General features: G+C 46.9%; 1 protein-coding gene across 6 annotated transcripts in view; it reads left to right on the top strand.

Annotated features, from left to right (window-relative positions):
- The window catches only part of LOC138293086 (ADAMTS-like protein 2), a 282,169-nt gene that overhangs the window by 262,392 nt on the left and 6,903 nt on the right, over positions 1-12,874 (top strand). For all 6 annotated transcript variants that reach the window (XM_069232092.1, XM_069232088.1, XM_069232089.1 and 3 more), the window contains one exon: positions 1,021-1,165. In XM_069232092.1, the coding sequence (XP_069088193.1) occupies positions 1,021-1,165 (145 nt within the window). The remainder of the gene's footprint in view (positions 1-1,020; positions 1,166-12,874) is intronic.

Genomic DNA, 12,874 nt, shown 5'->3' on the forward strand with positions numbered 1-12,874 from the left:
ACATGTGTAATTTACATTAGTACGCTGCAGGACTGTTTCTTGCTGGAAAGGGGTACTTCCAGACGCCCACAGTCTGGGCACAAAGTGAACCTGCTACTGAAGAACAGTTCTAAAATGTAGTATAATACGCTGAATAAAAGTGGCAAAACTGTTATTTCAGGGAATGTAGGCTTCTTTCCCGCTGAGTGAAGTAGCTACGGAGTTAAAAGGAATATTGTTAATAACTTGTCATTCCTGTGATTTCATGCAAGGCAAAACATTATTTTTTGGTGAATACCCTTTTTTATAGGATACGATGAATGTGTATAATTTTATTTTTTGAGAAACCTTTGTATTTGCTCGCTACTGGGATTCTTTTAGCATCAGTATATGTTAAAATAGCAAAATGATACTGCCACTGACTGTATCCCATAATTTGCATTTTCTTGCCACATAATGTAGGCATCCTTGCCATATAATTTGGTCATCCACTGGTGCATACCTCCAGTGGTCCTGCTTAGCCTTCAATCCTCAGATCTCATACTGCTTTGTAGAGAGGTTACAAATTATACAGCACCATCAAGCCACAGATTTAACAGTGCTCTTTAGTGGTTACATATTATATAGACCAGAGTTCTGCAAAGTCGGTCCTGGAGAGCCGGGTCCATGCCAGATTTTTAGCATATCCACATTTAGAAACATGTAGATTTCTGAGACATATTTTTTCTAAATGTGGATATGCTAAAAACCTGGCATGGACCCGGCTCTCCAGGACCAACTTTGCAGAACCCTGATATAGACCATCGGTCCTCAGACCTCATTACACTGTGAGGTCGCACACTATCCATCATCACTTCTAAAACAAAACACAATCATGAAGTAATAGCATGTTGTAACCTCATAAATGTAATGTTTGCTATGCCTTTTTCACAACTTCCCGTTGCCTGATGTTCATCTCCCATCTTTATCACTCATTCCTCATTGCCTGTTATTCTTTACCATTTCTGATTGCTTCTCTCTCTCCCTTTTTTTGCTCCACAGTGCAGTGCCACATGTGGCACTGGGCAACAGGTGCGTGAGGTCAAGTGCTACCAAGGTGAGCAACTGGGGCAAGGCTGTGACCCAGAATCCAAGCCCGAGGCGAAGCAGACGTGCGCGCTTCAGCCATGCCCAACCGAGGCACCAGGTGAGGCCAGCTTCCTTCACAGGGATGTAGGGTAGGAGAAATACAGGAGCACTGTATCAGGGTAACACTGCAGGGACAGTGAAATCACTGCTAAGAGTGACACTGGGGAAAGTGACATCACAGCAGAATAAAGGACATTGGGGCAGTGGCAAGACTTCAGGGACGAACTGCACCACTGGAAACGACTGACATCACTACTGGGACTTTAAGTAACAGACAGGTATGACTTCAGGAACACAGGTAACACTGCAGGGAACGGTGTTTACAGCGAGGAAGGGTAAAGTTTCGGTATCCTCAATGTAGTCATTGTTGTCACTGGACAGGCCTACGCGATACCTATGGTCTTTGGGTGGACATGGTGTGTTTTTGCAGTCTTTGTCTACATCGTGCACTCAAGGTCTTCAGCACAAATGCAGCGCAGGCCTCACAGTCCTCGTCCGGATTATCTTTTGGGAGGCAGAGGTTACAGAACTGAAGGGGGTCTCTTTGCGCGAACTTGTGATGGCAGTTGGGAGAGAATTTAAAGAGGGTATTTTTAATTTCCCTTCCCTGCCCTCATTCGCTGACCATGTGGCTCGCTCCAGTGAAATCCCTCGCTGGGAAAAAATCTGTTGAGAAGGACCTCCTTCTCTCTCGTCATTCTCACTGCGGTTTTCAGCGACTTTGAAGATTGTCTTGATAAAAACTCGAAAAAAATCAAAAAACTTTTCTGAGTTCCTCTGTTGCTTCCAGACCCTGTGGCAGAAAAAAGAATCTGAAGATTGCCTCTACATACAGGAACATCTGGGGCGCCATCAGACATCATACAGAGGATGGGCATACCACCAAATGGTGGTCGATGAAGCCCAAAAAAAAGACAAACAAGGAAGAAAGACAATTCTGGACCCAACCACTAGATGACAGAAAAATGCAAAGCATATGAATCCAGAAAAGAATTCATGCCGCAAAACCACCAATAACTTTCACAGCAGCCTCTCCTGGCAGATGGGGTCACTGCCACAGCCGCCACACGGCTTCACTTATCTCAAACAGCACTCTGCTCATGGCTAGCTTCACAGCGGCCTTCTGCTGGTATGCAGGGGTGACCAAATGGAATCCGCACATTGGCAATGACTCAACTGCAGCCTTTTCCTCACACCTCACATCAGGACTTCACTCGACTGGACTCCCCACTGGACCTTGCTCTCTCGATTCTCTCCTTTTTAACACAGGGCACACTGGTCTTGGCTAGCAGGTAGGTACTGGTGCTCTAGGCTCTAGAGCAGATGGCCTTGGTTTTCCTGGGTGATATCCCCTCACCCAGCAGGGAGAATAGCAGGCCTTGGCCCTTAGCATGAGAGATCCTGAAGCTGATAGACCTGCAACACAGGCCATGGGAGTGACTAGAGTTCACACCTAAATGTCAGCCAAAGTGATATGTGTATTAAAAGGATAATCCCGGACTCCCAGGCCCCTTAGCTTGTGTTCTCACACTGAATCAAAGAGCACCCTTTGCAGTGTACAAGGGGACTCTCCCTCTCTCTCCCTTCTTCAGTGTCTCCCACCCAGCTTACAGGATTTCAACAATACAAAAATCTGTCTGGGGGTGGATTCCTCTACTCCATGTGTCTTCATCAGGAAGGGCTGGGCTTCCCAAAGTTGAACAAAGTGTCCTCCATGTAATGTACTATTACAAGCACACGTGCACTTGGTGTATGGCCATATCACATGCACTATCCAGTAGCTACCTTCATGCATTGTGCCATTATAGACACACATACATTCAGCCCACACATTAATTCTCTGTGCACTGCTCAGTGCTGTAGCCTTTCTGTATTGTGCCATGGTGTGCTGCTTGAAGACACACACTGCCAGCACACATTCACCAAGCGTGTGATGCACAACACTTTAACCCTTCATGTATTGTACTTCTCTCAATCACACACACATCCAGCACATGCTTCCACTGCTTACACACTGCACAGCACTACATCTCTCACGTAATGTACTCCAAGCCGGTATGAATACACTCTGTGCATGCACTAACCATACATTTACTGCACATTACTCCTCTATCCCTGTACTGTACCCCTCCGAAGCACACATACATCTAGTGCAGAGCCACCACTTCGGCAGTGCATACCACTCTACTTGTACCTGATGTAGGCAAAGTTTGAGTTAAGCACACACCAGTGGAACTTTAAAAAGGTGAGAGAGCCTGTAGGTCTCACTCCAGACATGCAGATTAAAAAGGTCCAGTCCATTCCTTCTGATTACTACATGGTATGCTGCCACCACCGCCCTCGTGCTGCCTAGCTCCTAGTGAAGGCAGTAACCTTCCACCACTATGAGGGTACCGCTTCGGCCGCCCCTCCCTGTCCAACAAGACTACAATCTGTGAGACAGGCCTATGCTAGGGCGCACACGCATGATCCATGTTTGTCTATGACAACAAAAATCAACTTTAGGGATCTAGGCAACTGTACAGTCGGCCACTTAGGGTATTGGACACACATTCCTAACTATTGCATGGCAGGGAGTTGGACGCTGAAACATATGCCACGGATACTGAGAAAAAACAGGCTGAGAAGAAAGTGGCAATGTACATTGAAAGAAGGACGCAAAAGGGAATGAAACCATTGAAAGGCATCAAACACTCTTAAGTCCTCGGACAAAAAGTAAAAGTAGGCAGCCTCGGCCCCGAAAACATCCATCCAAGGTCAGCCGAAGACTAAAGAGGCCCAAAGACTCAAGAGGGGGATATAGAGACAGCCAAAACACCATTGAAATCCTCAATGTTGACACACAGCAAGGGATCAAAGTAGGAGACTAAAGCTTTGACGTCAATGTAGGAAAGTACCCTCTTTTGGCATGGTTATCTCCGCTTTATGCCTGCTGTTAGTGTGTTTTTGACTCCGTTCACTGGGATCCTGCTAACCTGGTCCCCAGTGACTGCTCTCTCCCTCTAAATTTAGTTGTCACTGACTTTCTGCACCCCGCAATTGACATACTGGTGCCCCAATGTAAGTCCCTAGTATATGGTACCTAAGTACCCAGGGCACTGGGGCACCAGGGGTTCCCCATAGGCTGCAGCATGTATTATGCCACCCTTGGGTGCCCATGCAAAATGTGTCTGCAGGCCTGCCATTGCAGCCTGCGTGAAAAGGTGCATGCACCCTTTCACTACAGGTCACTGCACCAGGTCACTATAAGGCACCCCTGTGGCAGGCCCTCCTAGCCCAGAGGGCAGGGTCCAAGTACCTGTGTGTGAGGGCACACCTGCATGAGCAGAGGTGCCCCCACGAACTCCAGCTCCATTTTCCTGGACTTCGTGAGTGTCCAGCTACACAATGGTAACTCCGAACCTGGGCATGTTTGGTATCAAATATGTCGGAATCATATCGCAATACTGTTGCCAGTATTGGTTGTATGATTCCATGGACTTTGGGGGCTCCTAAGAGGATCCCCAGTTTTGCTCCTACCAGTTTACAGGGCTTTGTCGGGCAGCCTGCGCTGCTGCTATCCTACAGACAGCTTTCTGCCTTCCTGCTGCTTGAACAGCTCAAACCCATGAAGGCAGAACAAAGGATTTCTTTTGGGAGAGGGAGGCAGCACCGTCGCCCTTTGGAAATAGGTTCACATGGCTTGGGAGGGGTAGCCTCCCCAAGCCACTGGTATGTTTTGAAGGGCACATTTGGTGCTCTCCTGCATAAACCGGTTTGCACCAGTCCAGGGACCCTTGGTCCTTGCTCTGGCGCAAGTAAAGGACAATGGAAAGGGGAGTAACCACTTCCCTGTCCATCACCACCCCAGGGGTGGTGACCAGAGTTTCTCCAGGTGGTCACTTGATTCTGCCATCTTGAATCCAAGGTAGGCAGAGGCCCCTGGGAGCATCTGGGTGGCCAGGTCAGGGAGGTGACATCACAGCCACCTCCTTATAGGTGGTCACCCTGCTAGGTGAGCAATCCCCATTTTAGGGCTATATAGGGTCTCCCGCTTGGGTGGGTCCTTGAATTCTACATGCAAGATTCGAGTAAGACTCGTCTGCAACGTTTAATTCGACTTCTGGGCACTGGAACCACAACTGGACTTCACAGAAACCTACAATCTGCAGCTCCAGCAAGGACTTCGCTCTGCCACATTGTTTCTCCGGCTCCTTCCAGCAACTGCAACATTTCCCCAGCTGTGCATCTTCTGAGAGCAGCAAGTCTTCAGTCTGCATAAGAAGCATGAAGGAATCTCCCTTGGAATGAAGGAGTCACTCTCCTGCTTCTCAGGCACCAACTGCATCGATGACCGCCCACGTGGCTCCTCTCCCCTGCAACTCTGTGTGGATCCTACAACACAGGTGGTGGTCTGAAGTGGCCCCCTCGGTCCCCTCTACCAGCTGTCCAACTTGGGAGGTAGTGAGTCTTTGCCTCTCCTTGCAGGTCAGTGTCTCTATGCACTGCGACTCTTGCAGCTACCAAGGCTTGTTGGCTCTTCTTCCAAGGGATCTTCAGGCTCTGTGCCTCCAGCATTCTTCTCTGCAATGCGTAGTCTCCTGCCTGCTGCTCCAGCGACGTGGGACTCATTTCCACGTGTGCTGAGTGGGCCTCACTGAGACTCCTGCGCCTGCTGCCTGTGAGTTGCTTGTGGGGGTTGCATCCTCGACTTTTGGCTCGCCTCACTGCTGAGGGTCGCCTGGGACTCCCCTCCTTGGGTTGAGTCCCCTCGGACCTTCCTGGTCCCCAGCAGCTCTGCAACTATTCTTCTGCAACTTTTGCCTTTGCCAAGGCTTGTTGGTGGGTTTTTGACACCACAGACGGACTGCAACTCTTCCGACGTGAGACATCGACTGCATCACTTCTGGAACTCTTCTTCTGCTACTGTGCTGCATGGCTGACTCCTGGTCTTCACCGCCAACCTGGTCCTGCATCTCCAGAAGGGTGGGTAGTGGCTCCTGCCACAATCGGACAGTCCAACTGGAACTGAAACTGGACTTGGTCTCCTTCATTTACAGGTCCCCTTTTGTTAGGATCCATCTTATGTTTCTTCCAGTCTTGCTTGAGTCTTGCACAGTCTTTTTACAAAGTTTATCTGTGTTTTGGGAAAAAACAGGTACTTACCTCTTCTCTCCTTGTGGCTGGGGGGCACTCTGATACTTACCTTTTGGGGTCCCTAGTTCCTCCAGCTTCCCTCTACAGATTCCACTTACCTGGGTGAGGGGTCTGTCTTTCACATTCCATTGTTTTAGTATATGGTTTGGTCTCCCCCTAGGGTCTATATTGGTTGCTATATTGGTTGCTGTCATTTCACTGTTTTCTATTGCTTTCTATGCCTATTCCTGATTACTAAGGTGTATATAATAGTGTTTACTCACCTGCTAATAGAGTATTGCCTATACACTATTTTAGTATTTTTGTTACTATAATAAAGTGCCTTTATTTTTGTAACAATGTGTAGTTCTTTCATGTGTGTAAGTGCTGTGTGACTATAAGTGGTATTGCATAAGCTTTGCATATCTCCTAGATAAGTCTTGGCTGCTCATCCACAGCTACCTATAGAGAGCGTGGTTTCCTGGACACTGACAACACCTCATTAATAGGGGATACCTGGACCTGGTATAATGTGATAACACCATAGGTGCTCACCACACACCAGGCCAGCTTCCTACATTGGTGGTGCAGCGCTGGGTTAAGCATTTGCAATCGCCTTACCACTCTGTCACTGGATACTTTCCACAGGAAAGATCATTTGATAACTAATAGGTACACTCTGCACTTAGTGTCAGGGATCTAGTCTCCTAAGTTTGGGTAAGCTAAGGGTCTAGCATAGCCCTTGCTCCAAACTTCTTGGGAGCCTAGTAGTTAGGGTAGTTGGGGGCAACTACACCACTCTAACTAGACATGTCCTAAGTGCACCACACCTCTCAGGCCCTGGACACACAATATGGGGATCTAACTTTTCAAGAGTTGAGGGAGGTGTGTGCTGAGAGAAAACTGAAGACAGGGAGAAATCCCAACAAGAGTCTGCTTTTGGGTCTGCTCCTCCAGGCTGACCAGGACCATGCTGGTAGCCAGGAAGAGGAGGAACAGTTAGACTCTGACCCACACCCCCTTAGTATTAGAGAGAGTAGATTTAAATACTGAGGAGGCTCAAGAAGTACCCAAGGATGATCAGAGAGATCCCAGAAACACACACAGCCCTGTTAGGAGCAGTACTAGTAGTAGAAAGGGGGGTCACACTAGTAGGGCCACCTTTGTCCTTAGAGGGCAGGTTTAGAGGGTTTCCAAAAATAGGAGCAGGTCCTCCTCTGCACATTCTCATTTTTCCTCAGTCTCTGAGGGGACCCATTGCTCAACTTCAGGTGAGGACTCCCTAGACAGGGAGCTCAGGCACCTGAGACTGGAGGAGGCCACCTGAGTTTGCAGCAGCAACAGCTGGCCCTAGAGAGGGAGGCCTTGGCAGTGGAGAGAGAAAGGCAGGGTATGGGGTTAGCACCTCATGGTGGCAACAGTTTTAGTTTCTTGGACACCAGAGTCAGGGAGGACTCTTTTGACTCTTGGAACCTGAACAAGGTAGTCCCACCTTCACTGCTCTGGAGAGGGTCTGTAAGCTACATAGAGTCCATCTGAGGCAGTGTGCAACCCAAGGAGGAGTTCTGTTACAGAAAAGAGACTGAAAGAGATGGGGGCTTTGACAACCAGTCATGGGTCAAGATGGATACAGATTCCCCAGATTCCCCAGAAGAAGGCGCATACATGTACCCCTCAAGGCCATCACCGCCAACTGACCTCTCACTGTATAATAAGCTTATCAAGAGGGCTGTTGAAACCCATGGAGTACAACTTAGAGACACTAATGCCTACTCACAAGGGTAATCTGTACCTGCCAATGCTGCCAAGCATCTTGGATCAGGGGAAGGAGGCGCTCAAAGAGCTTGCCACTGCCAAGGCAATTACTCCAAGAGTTGAGAAGAAATATAAACCCTCAACACAAGACCCAAGATACATATAGAGGAATGCACCAGCAGACTCTATAATCGTCAACTGCAGGAAAGCGAAACAGTGTGTCCACCTCAACGGGGCCCCCACCCGAGAAAGAGAATAAATGCATAGACATGGTGGGAAGAAAGATGGAGAGAGAGGCCACACCGCACTGGCGTATTGTGAACTCAAACGCACTCCTAAACCGATACGACCATCAGCAGTGGGATGAGATGGAGTCTCTCATGCAGCACCTTCCTGGAGAATACAAAAAGAGGGCCAAGGCAATCATGTAGGAGGGAAGTAATATTGTAAATACATGCCTTAAATCAGGCAGATGTGTACAGGCACCACATTAAGGAAGGATGCTTTGTTAAGAGTGTCAGGTTCAGGCACCACATTAAGGAAGGATGCTTGGTTAAGAGTGTCAGGTTTTAAACCGGAGTTGCAGGCGTTGATTATAAACATGCCATTGACAGGAGACACCCTGTTCAGCCAAGCAGTAGATGAGTCCTTACAACAAATTACAAAGGAGACCTCTAAAGACATGGGAGCTCTACTGTTCAGGGTCTCATTCAGAAGGGAAGGCAGCACAACACAAAAGCCGACAGGTAGAACACCATTTCCACAGGGCAAAAGGCAACAACAGACTCATGGCTGCTGCCTTCAGGGCACACTTCAATCAGCGTACCAACACTGGCAACATCCTGCCAGACAGTCCTTTTCGAGCGAGAGGCAAAGGAAGAGCCCAAACCCCTTGAGGGGTAGGAACGTCAATCAAGTGACTCACCGCACAGTTCAGACCCCCACATAACATCAGACAAGTGGATCTTAAATGTGATACATCACGGTTACTGCATTGAATTAACCAAAGAACCTCCTCTAAAACCACCAAAGAAAAATAATTTTCTAAGAGAAGAACTCACATAATGAAGGAAAGAGGTGAAAGAATTCTTACAAAAGAACACTATAGGAGAGTGCCCTCAAGGGAAAGAAACCTACTCACCTTACTTTCTGGCTCCCAAACAAGATCTTACTCTGAGACCAATCCTAGACCTCAGATTCTTAAACAAATTAATTCACACTCAACATTTCTAAATGACAACACTTCAAGGAGTAATTTCTCTCTTACAACAAGGAGATTGCATGTCAACCCTAGACCTCAAAGATGCCTGCATACACATCCCTATGAATCAGAGACACAGAAAGTATCTCAGTTGTGTACTAGACAGAGTGCATTACCAGGTCACAGAGCTACCATCTGGCATAAAGTCAGCACCACATATCTTTACAAAGTGCCTTGCTGCAGTAGCAGCCTACCTAAGAAGGGAAGGTATACATCTATACCCATACCTGGACGACTGGCTTGTAAAAGCAAGGACAAAGCAGAAATGCCAAAGAGAAATCCAAACAGTAATGCAAACACTATAGTGACTGGGTTTTTACATAAACCACACAAAATCGTCACCCCAAGAAAAGGTGTTCCTGGGGGCGACCCTAAACTCAAGGACAGCAAGAGCAGACCATTTCCCAAAGAGGATAGAGATAGTGGCAGACCAAGTTCGCCCTTACCAGAAGGGACACTCTCTGACAGTGAGGACAGTCATGAAACTGTTGGGCATGATGCATACCACTAATAACACATGCAAGACTGCACATGTGACCTTTCCAAGAATGGATCTGCGACAAATGCCACCGGGCGTTGGGAGAATTTAGTGGTTGTCACAGCAAAGATAGAAAAGGAAATCACTATGGTGGAATTCAAAACAGGTGACCCTGGAAGACCGTTCAAGACACCAACTTCCACAGTGACCATCACAGCAGCTGTATCCCACAAGGAGTGGGGCGCACATTCAGGGAACCTGAAAATACAGGGACTGTGGAACAGCGCAGATGCATTGAAACTAGAGGCTCCTCGTGTGATAGTTTCTTCACATCACCAGTAGTGAAGAGTTTCTTAGACAGATCAAAGAGAGTTGCGCCACCAAGATCAGTTCAGCAGCAATGTGTAACTTAAACACAGTGTTAACACAATTAACGACAAAGCCATTTGAACATATGCACAAAACAGATCTCAAATCACTCACACTCAAAACCGCATTTCTAATCATCATCACTTTACTGTGAAGAGACAGCGAACCACAAGCTTCAACAATACAGGAACTGTACCTGCAAATACGCCAAGGCAAGGTGGTCCTCAGGACCATCCTTTAAGTCCTACCTAAGATAGTCAGCAGTTTCAATGTCAATCAAAGCGTATAACTACCAGTGTTCCTAAAGGAACCACAAACACAAATGGAAAGAACCCTATACACTTTGGACAGTAAAAGGGCCTTAATATACTATCTACAAGAAACTGGAGAGTTTTGCAAGGGAAACTAACTATTTGTATCCTTCGCAAGGGCAACCGGGGGGGACCAGTAACAAAAGAAACAATATCAAGATGGATTGCAGAAATGATAAAAATTTGCTACTCAAGGGCGGGGTTGGCACTACCCACATGCTCAAGGGTACACTCAACAAGGAAGAAGGGCGCAACATTAGTGTTCCTAGCAAACATACCTACGGAAACAATCCGCACAGCTGCAACATAAGCAAATCCTCACACACTCACAAAACACTGTTGTGTGGACGTTCAAATGAACAAAGAGGCACAGGTGGGGCAAAGATTACTACAGCACCTGTTTGAAAACACTAAGGGGCATATTTATACTCCGTTCGCCGAAATTGCGTCGTTTTTTTTTACGCAATTTCGACGCAAAACTAACTCCATATTTATACTTTGGCATTAGACGCGTCTAGCGCCAAAGTCCATGGAGTTAGCGTCATTTTTTAGCGTGGCCACCTACTTTGCGTTAATTATATGCAAGGTAGGCGTTCCCGTCTAAAAAATCGACTCCGAGGCATGTGCGTGGGATTTATACTCCCGGGCAAAAATCACGCCCGGGAGTGGGCGGGTCAAAAAAAATGACGTACGGACGCTTTTGCGCCGTTTTTTAGCGCCTGCAAAACGCAGGCGTTAAGGGACCTGTGGGCTCTGAAGGAGCCCAGAGGTGCCCCCCCATGCCCCCAGGGACACCCCCTGTCACCCATGCTCACCCCAGGAGGACACCCAAGGCTGGAGGGACCCATCCCAGGGACATTAAGGTAAGTTCAGGTAAGTATAATTTTGTAACTTTTTTTTGTGGCATAGGGGGGCCTGATTTGTGCCCCCCTACATGCCACTATGCCCAATGACCATGCCCAGGGGACAGAAGTCCCCTGGGCATGGTCATTGGGCAAGGGGGCATGACTCCTGTCTTTGCTAAGACAGGAGTCATTTCTATGGGGGTTGGGAGTGAAAAAAAATGGCGCAAATCGGGTTGAGGCGAAAAAATGGCCTCAACCTGACTTGCCCCATTTCTTGACGCCCAAGCTCCATATCCCCCTACGCTAACGTCATTCAATAAATACGGCGCCCGCATGGTGCTTCAGAATGGCGTTAGCCAGCGCTAATTTTTTTGACGCAAAACTGCGTTGGCGCAGTTTTGCGTCAAAAAGTATAAATATGGGCCTAACTTATTTCAACCCAACCATCCCAACGGAGGGATACCGCTACATAATCTAATGCAAAGCATGTGAAGCCAGAAAAGGATTCATGCTGTAAAATGAAATGGTTACTTACCAGTTGAAGTATTTTTGCAGCTTGGAGCATTTTCTGGATTCACATGCGACGCACCCACCCACCTCCCCAGAAAGAGGAGTTTAATGCAACTAAGTGGGGAAAAGAAAAGGAAGAAAAAGAGAAAAAGAAGAAGGGAAAGAGACAAAATCAGACAAAATTAATCCAAAGATAACTTCTACGCACATGAACATCTGGTGCGCCGTCTGACGTGATAAAGGGGATGGGCATACCGCCAAATGGTGGTCAACGATGCCAAACCAAAAAAAAAAAAAAAAAAGAAGATAGGCTATTCTGGACCCAGCCACTAGATGGTGGAATAATGCAAAGCATGTGAATCCAGAAAAAACTTTATACTGCAAAACTACACCTACTGGTAAGTAACCATTTTGTTACAGGCCTATCAGGCCCTGGGAGAACTTGCTGCTGAAGATTGTACAGTGCTAGGACACTTTTGACTATATTAAAGCCTAATACTGAGAATTGCCCGAATGCAGCCACCAATGAATAGGGAAAAGCCCCTACCACATGCAGATTGAGCGGCAGATGTATTTGCTAGCCAAACACTAGAGCCTTAACCTCAAGGGGATGTGTGTTATTGTTTATATATGTCGTAATATTGCTTTGACTGCATAGAGTTAGAAATAAAATACTTATTTTCATTTAAAACAAAAATATTTGATTGAACATTAATTTATTGATATTGCTGTGTGCTTTTTGAGTTACGAGTCATGTTCACTTATCCCATTTACTCAGGATCCATAATAGGTGGGGCCCCAGGACACCAGGAGGAAAAAGGCTTCATCCCCATGGTTGGTCCAGTAACTCTCAGTGCCCTGTGGCCCTCTGAAAGGGGTTCTGGCAATCCACTTTTAAGTGATTAGTTTGAAATTAATGGCAAGAAATATGGTTTGTTAAATTCAGTTAGTTCTAAAGCCAGTTTGTTTAAAAACAGTTAAATTGAATGGGCAAAAACATCAAAAGCAAACACTTACAATAAATGTCCTTTGAATTAGAAACCATATTAAATATTAATGGAGGTTTGGGTTGGGAGCCAATGCAATGTTGTAAGTTAGGGGCAAAGGTGGGCAGTAGGTGCTT

This window comes from Pleurodeles waltl, chromosome 4_2 (assembly GCF_031143425.1).
Source record: "Pleurodeles waltl isolate 20211129_DDA chromosome 4_2, aPleWal1.hap1.20221129, whole genome shotgun sequence".
Taxonomy (NCBI): domain Eukaryota; kingdom Metazoa; phylum Chordata; class Amphibia; order Caudata; family Salamandridae; genus Pleurodeles; species Pleurodeles waltl.